Below are 16,859 nucleotides of genomic sequence, written 5' to 3'. Positions count from 1 at the left end.
TAGAGCTTCTTGTGTTCATTCCCCTGGCCCTAGTCCATCAGAAGAGGCCAGCGCTGGTAGCAGGACTGCTGTGAAACCAGCTACAAGCCCAAAACCCAGCTGGATTCAAAGGATGTAACGCTGTGGCCAGCACTTCTCTCTTGTTCTTCTGGACAGACTCTCCCTGAATTCATCTTGTAGTGTGGATGTGGCTTTGAGGAAAGGTTGGAGCAGGAACAGCATTATGATGCCTTGTGCTCCCTGTGTCCTCTCTCAGATTTCTTCTGTTGACCTCACCTCCATTTCTGATCCCTTTTCTACCTTGGGGCCATTCCCACTGCACCTCTGGTTTGTTCTAGAGCAGTGGGCAAAGAGTGTGTGGCCTCAACCTGCCAGGAGCACAAACACCATTTCTTGCCTTGTGCTCTCAACCAGAGCAGCAGAATGAGAGGACCCACTGTGGCACTGCACAAAGGTGTCCATGGCATTAATTTCTTGGCTTAAAAATGGGTAAATGGGGAAGGATCCTGGCTGAATGTTCATGTCCCAAAGCATGTGGTGATCAGCACCTCCCAGGGTTAGGACCAAGAGCTGAATGCCTTACTGTGTCACATTTTGTCACTCCAGGCACAGTCTGTCATGCACTGGTGTGAGGATGGACATTTTACCTGTGAAAATTCCAGTAATATTGTAGCACAAGGGATGTGTGTGCATTTCTGCTGCTTTTCCTCCTCAGCACCACTCAGGCCCAGTCAGCACCACAAGCCAGAACAAAGCTCTGCTCCAAATCAGTTTTACAGCCATTTCCCAGGAGCAGCTTTAGTTGAGAATTTCAAATCTGCAGAGAAAGCCCCTCAGCTGAGGGCTGGGAGGCGAGCTGGGAGGTATCATCAGGACTGTAGGCAGGTGCAGGGTGTTTTCCTCTTGATGATGGAGAAGCAAACTGCCAGCATGTGCCCCCTCTCCAGAGGGATTTGAGCTTCCAGCTGGAGCCAGCTGCAGTGTGTGAGGCAGTGCTCAGGTGCAAACCCAGCCCTCCCTCACAGACATTGTGGCACAAACTTCTGGTATCTGGCACGAATATTGTGGCTGAGAAAAGAGGGAATTTGTGCATAAAGCTGTGGGACAGGATACATGAGCTGTGTTGCCTTGTGCTGTAGGAGTCCCAGTCACCTCCTTGCATGTGGACAGACTGACTTTGGGAGGGATAGGAGAGCTGCTTGGGGCCCATGTTGAAGGGAGGTGAAGGATCTGAGGCCTTGTTGCTCTTTTCCATGCAGGAAGAGTCTGTGCAGTCCCTTCTTGCCTGTGCTCCCGAAAACTCTGCCTCTGTGTGGACAGTTTTTAGTACTTGACATTGGAAACTTCCTCCTGGAAGTTGATGCTGGACCTTTGGTGAGCTCTGATAGGTGGTGCCTTTTATATTTTTGCCCCAAGCAGTAGGTGAAGCCAGAAGAGTTGTCCCAAGTCCTGTGTCACTGAGCTACTACTCTCTTGTTCCTCTGTATCTGACCAGGAAGCAAGAATTAGAAGGGCAATAACACTGTTGTGCCAGTCTGAGTTACTTCAGAGCAAATAGATGGCAGGTGATTATTTGTCTCCAAGCTTTCCTTCAGGATGCTTGTCTAGTCAAAGATCTGCTTTTTCTTTTGTGGTTTTGCAAGGTACTTGAAGGTCTGTTGGGGAAAAGGGGCACTTTGAGGATTTTCTCTAGCTGGGGCTTGTGTAGCATTTCAGAGCATGTATTGAATAATTTATATTTTAAAATACTGGTGGCTTGCTTGTGCCCTGTCTGAGAAGGGGAAACTGTGGTGTCTCCTTGGGCTCACAGAGGTTTTTATGAACTAAAATAAATGGTAACAGTGGTGTCCTTGCTGCACACGCCCTCGTATGTACTGGGGGGGGGGGGGGGGGAATCCAATGTGTTTTATATATAAGGTAGAGCATTATCCTTTTTCCTGCTTATTCTATGCTCAAGAACAGGGCAAGTCTGTGATGGGATGCAGCCAAGCTTTCATGTATATTCTGGGGTTATGGCTACTTTGATTTATACCCATCTCCTTTTATTTATCCTTGGCTCCAGCAGCCATTTAATGGTGACTTCAGCAGCTGAAAATAGCCAGAGTCAATGTCTCACTCAGCCACTCTCACCTCCCCAGCCCTGCTCCCTGGGTTGAAGTGTGAGGGGAAAATGGGTCTGAGATGTGCTGTAGCCATGATATTTTCTGAAAAATCCTTTCCTTAGGATTTTTCTCCTGAGAAGCTGAGAGGCCTCAGGAACAAAATGTAAACAATGGTTTTCTGCTACTGTGGAATGCAACAGGTGGATCTGTGATTGGTCTCATGTGGTTGTTTCTAATTAATAGCCAATCACAGTCGGCTGGCTCGGACTCTCTGGTCAGACACACAAGCCTTTGTTATCATTCCTTCCTTTTCTATTCTTAGCCAGCCTTCTGATGAAATCCTTTCTTCTATTCTTTTAGTATAGTTTTAATATAATATATATCATAAAATAATAAATCAAGCCTTCTGAAACATGGAGTCAGATCCTCGTCTCTTCCCTCATCCTCAGACCCCTGTGAACACAGTCACAATGTGCTGGCCAAATTATCTAGGGAAATTGTGGCACCAAATACTGGCAGGCCCTAGGAGAGGTTGGATGGGGCTCTGAGCATCCTAGAGGAAGGTGTCCCTGTCCATAGCAGGAAGATTGGAACTAGAAGATCTTTAAAGTGCCTTCCAACCCAAACCATCCAGTGAATTGTCTGTGCTCATGCAGAATAGAGCAAGGGAAGTGTAAACTTCACCTTGTTGTCCCTTGAGCTGCTGTGATTCAGTGAATATTTCTGCTCCTTCCTCAGGCTGGGATGAGGAGGGTCAGAGCCACCTCCAGAGTCTGTGTATCACGTGTTCCTCTGGGTTCACTCCCAGCCACTCGTTTGTTTTGCATGTGGGCTGCTGCTATGCATTGCTGAGTTTTGCTTCCAGTTGAGACATGCTGGCTTGTATTAATTTAAGTTTTTTAAATCTCCTTGATAGCAGTCATACAGTGCACTGTCAAGGCTGTAACTGGGGTCAGTGTAGCTCTTCTAGCCCAAGTCTTTTGCTGAGTCAAGTCTTATAAATTCCCTGCTGGATGCTCCACTGGCAGTGCTCTGTTTACATCCTTTCATCCTGCTCATCTGTGAGCTGCAGCTTTGTAATCACAGGCATCCCTGGTGTGCCACTGATGCTGCTGATGTTTCATTTTTATGGGGTCTTTGACTTGAATTGAGCAGCTGAACTTCACCCCTTCTTGGTGAAGTAATTACCAGAATAACAAACCAATTTTTTTTTTTGCAAATGACACTGAAAGTTTTTGACATGTGTGCCCTTGCCATCCACATCAAGTGATGTATGTAGTGTTTGTCCTTTGTTTTGGCATTTTGATATGTATGAGAGAGGTGAAATGGCTTTAAAAGCTTTTTGCTGGCGCCTGTGGTTTGTTGCAGACCCAGTGGTACAGGCAGAACATGATAAATTGAATCCAGACTGTTTCTTTACAGTTTGACATAGAGATGGTGATGTACAGAGCTGGGACATCTGCTAGTGCAAAACCACTGTGCTCATCACCTGTGGCCAAACCTGACACCCAAGGAGCTAAACTGAATTACCTGGGCTGGAGGCTGATGATTATTTTTTTCCCCTAGAAAATAATGGTAATTATGTGGAACAGTAATGTACTTCTTACTCAAGGGTGAAGTAGCTGTTGAATGAGGATCATAGGCTATACATTAATCTGGTTTTTAGTCAATGTAATGAAGTTAGTGAGTACCATTATGTGTAATCTGATTGTTTTAAAGAAAATACATAAATTGCAAAGGAGGTGTAGGGGCCTTAATGACCAACTACCCTTTCTTGGCTGGATCCCTGTTGCAGTACAGATGGAGAGTGTCTCTCTTGGAGCTGGTGGAATTCTGCATTCCTTCAAAAGTTTATTAAAATCAGCTGGTGTCTTTCCTGTGTTGGAATTCATCCTGTGACAGAAATGAAGACCTAAATTGGAACCAAGTCTGTGTGATGCACATCCTTAGCAGGCCAGATCAATGTGTTAAATGGATATTATATCCAAACCCAAATTATGCTAGATTTCAGTTCCATTTCTTCTGTGGAGAGGATGGGGAAGCAGAGCCATGGATACAGGTGTGCTTAAACCACACCTTTCCCTGGGCAGTTTTTCCTGGTTGTGCCAATGACTTCTTTTTTGACTTTCTGTCCTTAGTTACTCCTGATGCCACTGGTTTTTTTGTCTGCAGTGGGAGCCTTCATTATCCTCCCTGCAGTCCTCTTTCACTTGATCAACAAGAAGCTCTGCTGTGAAGAGAGAGCTGAGCTCCCATGCCTGGAACAACGAGGGCAAAGAAAACACTGGAAAGCAAAGTCCAGAGCTCATGAAGGCCTTGGTGAGTGTCACAGTATTTATTACACTGCCTTTGGTGTACAGGGTCTTCTGGGAGGACAGACACAGGCCCACTTGCTGTTTCTTAGGTTTGTGTGGAAAACCGTAGGGTTTTGGGTAATAAACCTCCCAAATTTGATCATGAGGATATGCAATTACTACTGTGTTCCCATTATCCTTGTTGTCTGGAGTAATGTCTTGAAAAATGAAAGTCAACTCTGGGGAAAGAAGCCCACTCCCTGCTCTGTCTGTTTTGGGAGTGTTTTGTTTATCCAGTGAGGAGCAAAATGTGAGTGTTTCTGAGTAACAACTGTGCCTTTCTGCTCACAGAGGATATGCCTGTCCTGCTTTCCTTGTAGCGATTACATGTTCCTTCACGTGTTTGTTGTGTTCTGGAAATGTTATGTCTTGGGTAAACCCACAAGTCCTGGAGTCAGAACAGCTGGGAATTTTACTATGTTAGAAAAAGAACATTTTAATTTTTTTCAGCCATCAAAAATGCATCTGTTCTGGTAATGGTGGTCACTGTGAATTTGGTAATTTCTTCCTGTATTTGTTTGTAAATTTGCACATCAGAAGTGCACAATCACTGAGCTAGTCAGCCAAGAAGAGGCCTCAGAAGTCTCCCAACTGAGGAGTCTGCTTCTCAGTGATTCAGTCTTAACTCCAATGGCATAAGAACACAATCCCAAAACATAGAGCTCATACAAGGTTGTTTTGCTGTTCATTTTGCCTTGTGCCTCAGCCTGGTTGAGGACATGATCTGGCTGCACTTAGAGACTCCAGGGCTCATGGACAGTTGAAAGCTTTGATGCCATCTGTGGCAGGAACTCAGTGGGTCTAATTCTTGCGAAATTCATTAGTGAGCCAGGGACAGGCACCAAAAAGGTACAAGTGGTACTTGAAATGATTCCCTCCCACACCCCTCTCGACTGAAAGTCCTAACTTCAGTGTTTCTAAACAAAGACTATGGGGTTTTTTTTATAAGTTTCCTTCATCAATATTACTTTAAAGTCTTTTTCCCCTTCCCTTCGCCTCCCATCAAGTGGTGTAAAAATGTGGCTTTTATTTCAGTTTTTAAGATGACACATCTCCCAGGAGCGTGTGGGTGTTGACATTCTATGGAGCTGTCACAGGCTATCATGTAAACATGTATTTGCAATGCTTTTTAAAATGTGAATTATTAATAAACAGAGTGGCTTGCTTTTTTTTTTGGTGTTTGTTGCTTCCAGGTTTTGAAGGACAAGAAATTGCTTCCCAGCTGACACTCTCGATGGCAATTTTCATTTCAGACTAAATCTCATGTGTCTGAGTGATAAAGCTTTGAAAACATGGGCTTATAATGGAAACACTAAGTCAACTTTAACTACAGCTGTGCAGTGCAAGAAAAATACCACGTACCTTAATGAGGTGCTAAATCTGATAAGGCAGAGGAATGTGTTGTAATCATTAATTATAATGGAAGCTTAAAGCTGGAGTCTGCTTTTCCCCTTCGAATAAAATCGGCTTGGCGAGTTGGAGCTGAGAGTTATTTAAAAATATCACCTCTATATTTAGTTTAAATTTCACCGTGGTGTCTTGGTACTTGTAAAGTCAATATGGAATCTGTGTGTAGGAAATGCCAATGCTTTTAAAGGACGGCAGCATGAGGGAATATATTAAACCCTGGGCTAACTCAGTGTGTCATATGGCGAATGTAGAAACCTGGAGGCTGAGCCTGGGCAGGGAAGCCAGGGAAGGCTGTTTCCAGCACCCTCAGGGAGCTCTCCCAAGAGGAGTGTTGACAAGCAAGAGTTTGCTTCAGATTTGGAAATATGGCTTTGGTGGGTAGGAAGGAGCAGGATGGGGGAGCACTTGCAACATGCAGTTCATTGGTTAGCACTCACTTTTCCTCTTTTCAACTCTTTTCTTCTGAGCTGTGTACGTTGCAAGGAGATCCTGATTCCAAGGACTCTGCTGCTCTTTAACATGCAGCCCACTAAGGGTTGCTCTTCCCAGTCCTAAACTCTCAAATTGTGGAAAGATTTTTCATTCTCCACATCTGGAATGAAGAGTGCTTAGAATATGTCTATCTAATTAGGAGAGAAGGCATTTTGCATGACTTTTTGTGACATCTGCTATAGGATGAACCCCCACATGCAATAGCACAGGTGAATGAAGTCTGTGGCCTGGGAAGGGGTGGATGGGTTCAGCCCATGAGCTGCCCCTCTTGCCCTTGGATCCAGCTGAGTTTTGAGTTATCTACCAATGAAGAAGAGAGTTGGTAGAGAAACATGAGGAAATCTGTCTACTTTTGCAGGTGTGTAGGGTGACATTTAGAAAATCTACTGTAAAATGTCAGAGCCTCTTTTTTTGTTGTTGTTTTTGCTTTCCTGTATAGAGCCTGGCCCCAGAACAAGGCAAATGACAGATTGAAATAGGTGCTCCCATCAACGTGGCTCTAGGATACATCTGGCTGGTTTGTTCCTGATTTGATTTTAATTGCACAGTTTGTGTCTCTATGGAGGGAGAAAGATAAGGAAAAGATCATTGTGAAAATGAAGATTTCATTGAAAACCTTTTAGGAGACTTCAGGACAAAGACTCTTAATTACTGGGACAAAATGGATGGCAGCTTTTTGGTACTTTAGACTTCTATGAATCCTGTTCTTGACTGGTTCATTGATCTCAATGATGAGTTCATCTCTGGAGCAGGGATGTGCTGCCTTGGTTTCTTCTCACTCAGCTTCAGGAGTCCCTTCACTGGGAGGGCTGGAGCTCATCTGGACACAGCCAGCCTGTATTTAGGATGCACTTGGCACTGCTCAGAGCAGGCTGAAAAGCTAGAGAAGCTGGTAACCACGTACCAGGTAGGAAGGCAGCACAGGGCATATAAGGCTTGCTTGGCTACACACAAGAATGTGCAGAAGGAAGAGGTGATGGCACAAAGCAGTCCTGGTCTTTCCAGAGTGGTGTAGAGCCTTTATAGAGGTCATGTGCAGAACTCCTTGGTGAGGGAAAGATTAGCTGCCTTAACTTTAGAGTCAGCTGGAGTGGTTCTTCACAGCACTGGGGGTCTTTCAAGCACTGGGAGAGTGTTTATGGGAAATTGCCTCTTGAATCATCTCTCCACACAAGGAAGGAGGAGCCTCCCTTGAGCAGAGGCTTGAGAGAGTCAGTGAGGTCTCATGTGAGACCTTTTGGTGCTGTGATGGTTTGGTGTCCCTGTGTGTAGTGTGGATTTTGGGACCAAGAGGAGGTGGTGATGTTCCTATACATGGTGTTTATAGAGTTGGGGAGTCCTTTACTTCAAAGGTTCATGGGTGAAGTGAATTTCACAGGTACCTGTGACAATGCTGGGCAAACCTTTATGCAAAGAGCTGTAACCAACCACAGGCTTCAGTGCTGTGGCTCAAGAGAGTGAAAGTTCCTCTTTGTTCTACACAGCAATCTTTTCATAATGATGTCACCTGAGACTGGGAAAGAAATTGTAGCTTAGTACACTGTGCTTTATATGAAAATATTCCAATTGTGCCTTGCCGTGAACACTTGTTGAAGATATACTCTTGATGTGTGAAAACAGCATAAATATGATGAGGTTGGAAGGAAGATTTTTTTTTATTTTCATTTTTCCTTCTCTTTTATCAGCCTCAAGAGCATTTTCAGTTCATGTTCTCAAGCTGTTCTGCACAGCCACTGTTCCAGCCTTTAGGGCTAGCTGCACACTTAGACTAAATAAAAAAATGGAGATGCAGTTCTTATATAAACCACTCATCTCCCTTAGCCAAGGCTTTGAGGAAGGCATCAACACCTCAAACACTCAGCCGGGGCTGGAATGTTAGCAGGGCTGCCTGGGTGCTGCCTTTCCTTGTCAGTGCTGCCCGGGGCCAGGCGGGCCCTGGGGACCTGTCACATGCGGTGAGTGGGACTGTCACATGCAGCAGAGGCAGAGATTCATGTTTAGAAATAAGAAACGTGGGTGAGTGTGACAGCACCAGTCTGGCTTCCTCCAAAGTTGTGGAAAACCCAGGGGTGTACTTCTCCAGAGAAACACAACTGTGGTTGGTCCTTTTCTGATGGACCAGTAGCTCCCCTGTCCTCAGCATGGGCACATTGAGAGTGAGCCTGAGGCTGTTTCTGTCACCCAGCTGGGGTACGTGGCTCAGATTCCTTGACCAACCTGTGGCAGGAAGGAGAGAAGGTTGTGAAAGGGAAGTTTCTCAGTGCCCACATGAAGCTGCTCTTCTAAATTGCTTTTTCTCTCAACTGCTTCGACAGAGGTGCATAGGAGGAGTGAGTGGCCATGGGACAGTGGGATTGCTGCTACTGATGTTGGATGAGCCTGGTTTGCAACAGGCTGAATTAAATGCAGGATTAGAGCAGCTGAGGGAGCAGTCCCTAAGTCAGTAGGGATAACTGCCTGCTCAGATCTGTGGCTCCAAAGTCCTTTAAATTTCAGCTTTCCCCAGTGACCCCTCAGCCTCCCAGTGTTCCTGGCTGGACTGGTGGTTGACTTAGAAGTGAGAGGAGGTGGAAACTACAGACTCGGTGTCCTAGGGTGACATTATGATGCTTGTATCCCCATTCGTGTGTTCTGTTTATGCTGGATATCATGTTCTGTGCCTTCAAGACTGGCTCTGAAGAGTGAAAGTTTTGTTTGGGTTTCTAATCAGCCACTCCCCCATGGCTGGCAGGACACAGAGACAGGGCAGTACATGGTGCTGCTTTTGCTTTTTGCTTTTGCTTTTGCTTTGCTCTTGCTTCTACTTTGTTTCTGCTTGCTCTTGCTTCTGCTCGTTAGCTAGTTTAGCTAAACAGTCAGAATTTCTTCCTGGACTGTTTCTCCTTTCCTTTTTTTGGACCCACTCGAGCCTGCTCCGGGCTGGGCCCTGGCAAACACCGAGAGTTTGCCCCTTGTGGCCGAGCGGGGCCTACTCTGGGCAGCAGCTGCCCCAGCGCCGGAGGGACTGAGAACAGAGCGAGCACCCCCAGAGAGACTTTCTGAATTTGTCATCTTTTTCAGAGCAGTGACAGAGTGGTGTCACCCAGTATTGTTCATTCTGTGTGCTGGGGGGTGCTGTGTCTGTTAAATAAACAGGTTCTTTCCACTTCTCTCTGAGGAATCCTTCCCAAACCGGTTGGGGGGAGGAGCTGTGTGGGTTTGCTTTCTGGAGGGGCCCCTTTGGAGGCTTTCCCCCAAATTTGCCCTAAACTAGGACACTCAGCCATGTGTGCACACAAAGATGGATCACCAGGAATCATCCTCTGTGTTTTTGTCTCCCAAACAGCACTGCCTGCACTGCTCTTGGTGGTCCACACAGAGCAATTCCCACAGGCTCTCTAAGGATGGAGTGTGTGCGTGGGGGAAGGAGTAACAGGAACTGGGTGACTCCTCTAAATGTTTCTAAAATAACTTCATTTTGTTAAACAGCTAGACATGCTCTCCCACTGCTCATTTTCATGCAAGTAATTGCTCTGATTGACCCTGGTTTGTTCACTTGCTGCAAACTGGGTAGCACAATTGCAGGCAAGGTGCAGTCTATGGGATCTGCTCTAGGGAGCAGCTTGACAGAACAGGTGAGTGGGTTGGAGTGCTGGTGTAAATTGGTGTTTCTCCAGCCCTTTGAACTTGTGATTTCCTTTTGGCTATTCTGTCTTCATGCAAGCTGGAGAATGGCAGCAGCTCAATTACAGAACTTGCTGTAATTTCTGACTGCAGGTTTCTTCTTTCATTCCCCTAATCCAGTAATTACAGACGTTTCTCACTCTTTCAGCCTGAAAGAGCACAGTTGCCACTACTAACACCACTTTCCTAATACTCCAATGATTTGTGAATTTCTTTATGCCCTTTATGTAACCCTCGGCTGGAGAAGTAAAAATGAAGTTATTCATTGCTGCTTTTTTGTGCAGCCATTTGGCATGGAACAGGGGCTTTTTTGTGCCTCTGGTGACAAGTAGCTCTTTAAATGCAAAGGGCTTTATTTTGATTTGAAGGATGTGACTACCTTCATGGAGTGACTCTGGATTTATCACCAGTGCCAAGTCAAAATCTGGCTCACCTGAATATCCAAACCAAATATTGTGGCCAGGGAGGTGTTGCCACCTTCTCTCCTGAAATTCCCCCAGGTTTTGTATTAATATTTTGGTGGCAATAATATCTATCTGTGCATTCACAGATCCTCTGCTTTCTGGGTGTCCTGGACTTACATGAGATGAACACCTCTGATTTCAGTAGTTCTTACAATCTAGTCAAAACAGAGTTATGAAGAGGTCAGCATAGGAAATCATAGGAAATCACCATCAGCTCCTCAGCCCCACTGCTCTAGGAGCTTCTGAGCACAATATTTGAATCCTGGTCTTCCAGAAACTTTTTTTTTTTTTGCTTGAATTTGTCATCACATACTCTGTATGATGGAGAGACTTGGGTTTATGAAAAAAAAGCTTCACAATTCTGAACGATAAATGTCACATTTGCATAATTCCTTTTTTTCTTCTACCTCTTTCCTCTTCTCCCCATCCCACTAAAGCAGTGAAGATCAGTAAATTTTTGCCATTGTTATTGACAAAAGGAGAGCACTGAACAAAGGAACGAAAAGAAAGTAGGAGAAAACGTGGGGCTAAATATCCTGATCAAAACCACTTTTGTCATTTGGGCATCAATTTTTACAACTAATTTGGCACAGCATCACTAGCGAGCTGCCTGCAAAGAGATGAGATGATTTGGGAGTGAGAAATAAGTCTGCAGGCTTCCTGTGCGTGGGCTGAGCCCCGTGCAGTCGGGTACATTGCTGTCTGCCTGAGCTCATCTTTGTTTTCCCTTCCCCATCCTGGGGCTTGCAGGACCAGGGCTCTGCAGCAGTGGCTTTATTGTTGTGTTGATTTGTAACCCGTGAATGTTTCCAATGAGATGTGTCTAATTTATTGGCATAAACCATTAGATTTTCCTTCAGTGCCCTGGAGTTTCTGATTCACCAGCTGAAAACTATTATCACAGAGCACATAATCACTTGGAAAGTGCCTCTGTCTTCTCTTTCTTTGTGTGTTAAAGTCAACCACATAAATAGCAATTTTATAGCCCAAAATAGGCCAAAAAGGTACCAGATGTTCTGCATTTCTGTTTTGTATTTCCCTTAGGGCAGTTTGGTCAGTAGTGATGCTCACAGCTGATGTGAACCTTGGGCACTGTCTGTGAACTTCTCTCATAACACTTCTGCAAGAGGCTCCAACCCTCTGAACAGTTTCAAGTGCACAGGCTGGGCTTGGCACTGTGACAATTTCAACTGGAAATACATTTTCATCATAGTAATGTTTGGTGAGAGTGTAAGGGCTTTGCAGGCATCTTGTTAGATACAATTCTGGCAACTGTAAGAGGAGCACAGAGTCCAGATTGTTCCCAGAACCAGGATAGAGGATTTCTTGGCCCAGTGTTGCTGCTGCCTGCCTTCATCTGAGTACATTTCTAATCTACCCTCTGCTATTTTATGTGTGTATTTTAATTGGGCTCTAGCCTGAAAGGAAGATCAGGCTAATTGCAGTTTTCAGTAGCTCAAAAAAACTCCTCTCTCCAAGGCTTCCTTATTTCCCCCTTCTGTGAACAGCAAAATGTCCTTACCTTTGGCACAGATCCTTGATGTTCTGGGCATCAGCTTAGATTCACAACTTGTTTTAGGTTTTCCCCCTAAACCTGGGGCAGAGCTTCATGCTGGGTCAGTCACACTGCTCTTCTTCAATATCCACACAAATAAAGCTTCTGCTCATGGATATAACCCATTTTCAGCCTGTGTTCTGCTTGTAAGGGAGGGGTTTGGTAGAAAACTTCTCCAAGGGCCACACAAAAGTGAGGGAAGAAAAGGAAGTTTGTGCCTACACTCTGCAGCAGCTTGAATAAGGGAAACATTAAGAAATGCACAACTGATGGCACTTTTTTAGGAACCTACATATCAAGAAGATTGAAAGACACTATGGGAATATTACAAACCTCTGCATTGTGGTCGTGTCTGAAATTCTGGTAATAGTCTACTTTTTTTAGCAATATAGTAATTGCACCTCTCAATGGGAATGCTTCTCAGGAATAATGATCTTATCAAGACAAGGGAATATAGATTGTAGTAAAGGTTATGATGGTTTCTGTGAGAGGCTTAACATTGATCCTTTTAGCTATCTGATTTTCCAGGAGAGGAAAAAAAAAGAACCCTAACCACTTTGAGTTTTGCATGTGACTTGGTGTGAAAATTCTTATGGGTGGTTTTAGAAGATGGAACTTGAAGTAAATTTGCTAAACTGCTTTTTTCCCTCTCTCTTGTTTGATGAATACTTTTAAAAAGAAATGGATTTTTTTTCCTATTTCCCCCACATGTTATGCTTCTCTCAGTTCTTTTAGGTTTTTTTTTTTCTTCTAATGCAAGTCAAAACTGTTAGAGAAATCAAAAGTAAAAATCCATTATGTTGAAAAGGCCACGTTGTGAAATATATCATAAGCATGCTGTTAGAGCAGTGTCTCCTAATTAATGGAGAGAGCTCCTGGGAAACAGCAAGCCTGTAACACAGCTCAGCCCCCTTTGATCCTCTGGTGAATTTGTAAAATTGTTGCCCGCCTAAACTTGTCTGCAGCTTGTTACACATTTTACCCATCTGCTGCAAGAACAAAAATAAACCATTTATAATTCAGCTGAACTCCAGTTGTTCAGCATATCACTGACTGTGGAGTCTTTAGTTAGAGGATGCTACGTAGGAAAAGCAAAGCAAAGGTGAAGCAGAGTCAGGCACCCTGGAAAAGACATTGCTTTTACCTCTAGAGATAGTGTAGGCACTGGATTGCAAGCTGCAGGTGTTACTGCAAAATGGTTTAGATTTTTTAGTGAAATACACATCTGTTGTCTATAAACTGAAATCAAACCACTTGTTGTGGTTCCTAGGATTCAATGAAATGTCCCAGGCTTGGGTAGAGTTGTGCATGTGTGTACATGTGTATGTGTCATGTTTCCCCACAACCTACAGGCAGCTGTTTGCTATATGAAACTTCACATTCAAGTTCTGTTTGCTGCTTCAGATGACTGAGTGGCCACATCCAAGCCCTGCAGGTGGGTCTAGATCACTGCCCTACTTCCCTTACTGAAGCAAAATCTTGCCTTGAAAGCTCCCTCCATCTTGATGGCTGTGGTACCAACCTCCCTGTGTCAGTCTGTGATGCAGCCAACAAGAAGTGGGGTAGCTCTGTTGGACCAATCAGGTGTTAGCTCCAAAATCTAATAACAAGAGGAGCTAATTATTCCCCATGCAAATATTACAAGGCTATGTTCTGTTGATTTTTAGAACAGATCAGCACTTCATTTCAGCACCCATATGCTTTATCTCCATCACTTCTGGATGCCTGCATCCTCTGAGGGCCACTGCTGCCATGGATCTTGCTGCTGAGACACAGGGAGAGCACTGTGAAGTTCTCCTTTCATCAAAAACCAGAGATTTATTTGCTCTTGCCTGTAAATAAATGTCAGGTTAAAAATGTATCCAGTATCTAGCACTTACCCACCCGAGCTCTTCCATGCCTGGGAGAATCTCCTTGTTTAAAGTACCATCTCCTCCCAGTGACTTCTTTGGTGCTGTGATTTACCAGTAGCCAGTACACATTATGCTGCAAATGGATTGTTTGGAGCCTGTCATCTCTTTTGGTCTGTGAGAAAATCAGTTGCACAAAGCAGAGAGGCTTTGCCTAGGGCAGGATTGGAAAGAGGAGAGTCAGGGAAGGGAACAGCTCACCTGGGAGGTGAGGCTGTGGCACTGTCTGCTCCTTGCCAAAGATTTAATGCATGGCAGGGAGCTTTACCTGGATCCCAGGGGCTGAGCTGAGGGCTGGAGCTGCCAGATGGATGCTGGAACAGTGTGTGCCCTGAGCCCAGGGAATTTGTGACAGCCACAGCTCTTAAAATGCCTTTAGTAACCCACATTCATTTACTGCCCTTGTTAGGGCTGCAATTCATAGCACAAGCTGAAGCTGACAATAAACCTGCTGGAAGTGTCTGCAGCATAAATCAACATCACTGAACAAAATTATTTGGCACAGGTGTTTTAAAGCTGAAGTCTTCTTAAGTCACTGATGTCATGTCTAGAGGAGCTGCTCACCAAGCAAAGTGGGATTTCCTTAGTCCATGCTACATATAAAATCCACAACACTGAGATTCCCACTACATTTCTCTGGAGATCATTTCACAAGGTAATACACATTGCTGCTGAGATTATTTTCTTGCTGTCGCACTGTATTTACCCTTTTATACTTTGATTGCTTTTAGACCTCTCAATTCAGCAAGACATTTATATTTATTTTGAGGCTTCTTTTAGTTGCCTTTTGGTCTAAAATCTGCACCTATTTAATTCGTTCTTCCTAAACCCATCATCCTATTTGTAGGTTTCTCCTTCTCAGAGCTCCTAAAAGAATATCTGTCTTGTGATACTGTGGGAAGATGTATATTGGGCAAAAAGGCATGCTAACTTTCTGCAAGTTATGTTTTTATTTAGAGTTTAGATGAATTTTGAGAAAGTATCATATAGAGATGACACCAGTGCTTTTGTTAACTTGCTTCTGTTCTCAGTAATTTTGTACCTGTAATATTGCACCTCCTCTGTTTGGCTTTTTTTTTTTTTTAATTTCTGTGAATGGCAAAACAGCTATGGGCAGAGAGAGTTTCTTCATAGCTTTTCTGGAGCAAAGCATTGAGATGTTTGTCTGCCATGGGCTGCTACTGCAAGCTTTAGGCCTGTCATTTTCATCATTCAAAACATAATTCTCCCCAAATTCTCCTCCCTTCAGTTTTCTCACCTGCTCATGCTAATGCTAAGGAAATTGGGCCAGGAGGTTGAGATTTTTGATTACAGGTTGTTTTATACCTTTTTTTCCCCAGGTCTGTTGACAGCTGTAACCAGAGTGTGTGCACTTCAAAAAGTTACTTGTGTTCCAAGGTTCTGTGTTCTTATTTTTATCTAAGGTTTAGCAATTGACTAAAAGATTTCCAGATCTCTGCAGGAATATGGGCAATTTGTCCATCATTTCTGGATTTCTGGTAGTATTCTGAATGGGTAGAAGTGCTTTTTCCATTTCTCCTTCTCAGTTCTAGTCATCGCACATAGATAGTATGTCGACAGGTGTTGATGGACAAGAAACTTACAGTAATTTCTTATTCTGTAGCTCCCTGAATTGTAAGTGACATGCTGGCAAAGCTGAACAACTGATCACCAGACACTGGCATAGTGTTAAACATGGCTTCTGAGGCTGCTCACAATTTCCTCCAGCCACTCTCTTCTTGGATGTCTCAAGTATATGAAGCAATCCAGCAAGCAGGAGACTCCATATCTGCCTCTCTGCTGAATCTGAGTGGAGTGGGTCGGAAACCAGAAGGAGAAAGGACCCAGGACTTGGAGAATAATGGAGGAGTTTATGAGGATTATTCTGAGGAATCAGATGATGAACGAGACCTGGACCTTTGGGATGAGGACTATTTCTACCCTAGAGATGACAGCTACATTGGAGGCCCTGATCTTGCTTCACAAAACCTCCCTCAAGGCTCTGACACGGGTCTCCAGAGGCACAAAGGGGTTAAAAACAGCAGCACCTTGCCAGAGCAGTGCACTGAAAGCAGCAGGACCTTGTCAGCCAATGGATCCTACTGGATGAGTGAAGATCTCCAGCCTCCTGATCGGCTTCCTCCCATTGCTGAGGAAGAAGGTGAGCCCTCCTGGAGGATGGGAGCCCACGAGCACAGCCTCAGCTTGGGTGGCTCCTTGCACAGTGCCAATGGCATGGCAGGCTGTGCAGGTAAGCAGCTGGCACCACCCTGACTGCATCACCCAGGCCTTTCCTTGCTGCTGTTGGTTTCATTTAGTTGCTAATCTGCTCAGTATGTTCTGTATTGTCTCTGTTTCCCACAGCTAAAATTCCCCAAATCCTAAAGTAAAAAAAAAAAAAAAATCTAACCTTTCCAACCCTTCCCTTGTTTGTGAGACTAATCTCATTGAAAGAATTGGAGATCTCCAGGGTGAAATGCTGTGTATTAGGAGACAATTCTCTGTATTAGAAGGCAATCAGGCCCTGCTGCTGTAGCAAGGAGTTTGCTTCCCTCCCTGTTCAGTTTCTGGTAGCAGGACCCTTCAAAGGGAATGTTTAGCCTTAAGCCTTTGCTTTGAGAACCATCTGCCTTTGCGTCATTGCTATTAAAGATATATATATATATATATTGATATATATATATGTAATCTCAAACCTTGTTTCTTTGTGCCAGGAATCTCAAGATGTTACTGTGCCATGTGCTGTGAAATGCTGTACTAAAAAGCCAGCCGTATCTCATGATTTTATGGATGAAAGGCTCCCAAATCACTTTCCTCCCCTCCCACCGCCCCCACAGGCTTTTCAAACAAGACTGAAGAGACAGCAGGCAGGAGATTATGGGAAGGAGAACTGAGTTTGATATTTTCAG

The 16,859-nt window shown here is 44.4% G+C and overlaps 1 protein-coding gene across 6 annotated transcripts in view; it reads left to right on the top strand.

Annotated features, from left to right (window-relative positions):
• The window catches only part of SYT16 (synaptotagmin 16), a 114,280-nt gene that overhangs the window by 50,203 nt on the left and 47,218 nt on the right, over window positions 1-16,859 (top strand). For 4 of the 6 annotated variants that reach the window (XM_036384307.2, XM_036384304.2, XM_036384305.1 and 1 more), the window contains 2 exons: window positions 4,275-4,421; window positions 15,575-16,201. In XM_036384307.2, coding sequence (XP_036240200.1) covers window positions 15,646-16,201 — 556 coding nt within the window. In that variant the 5' untranslated portion in view covers window positions 4,275-4,421; window positions 15,575-15,645. Of the gene's footprint in view, window positions 1-4,240; window positions 4,422-15,574; window positions 16,202-16,859 lie in introns of all 6 variants that reach the window. The other 2 variants (XM_036384309.2, XM_054515153.1) reach the window with 2 other exon arrangements.

The sequence above is a fragment of the Molothrus ater genome, chromosome 6 (assembly GCF_012460135.2).
Source record: "Molothrus ater isolate BHLD 08-10-18 breed brown headed cowbird chromosome 6, BPBGC_Mater_1.1, whole genome shotgun sequence".
NCBI classification, from domain to species: domain Eukaryota; kingdom Metazoa; phylum Chordata; class Aves; order Passeriformes; family Icteridae; genus Molothrus; species Molothrus ater.
Note: the sequence above shows the minus strand (reverse complement) of the source record. Positions and strands in the feature narration are given on the sequence as shown.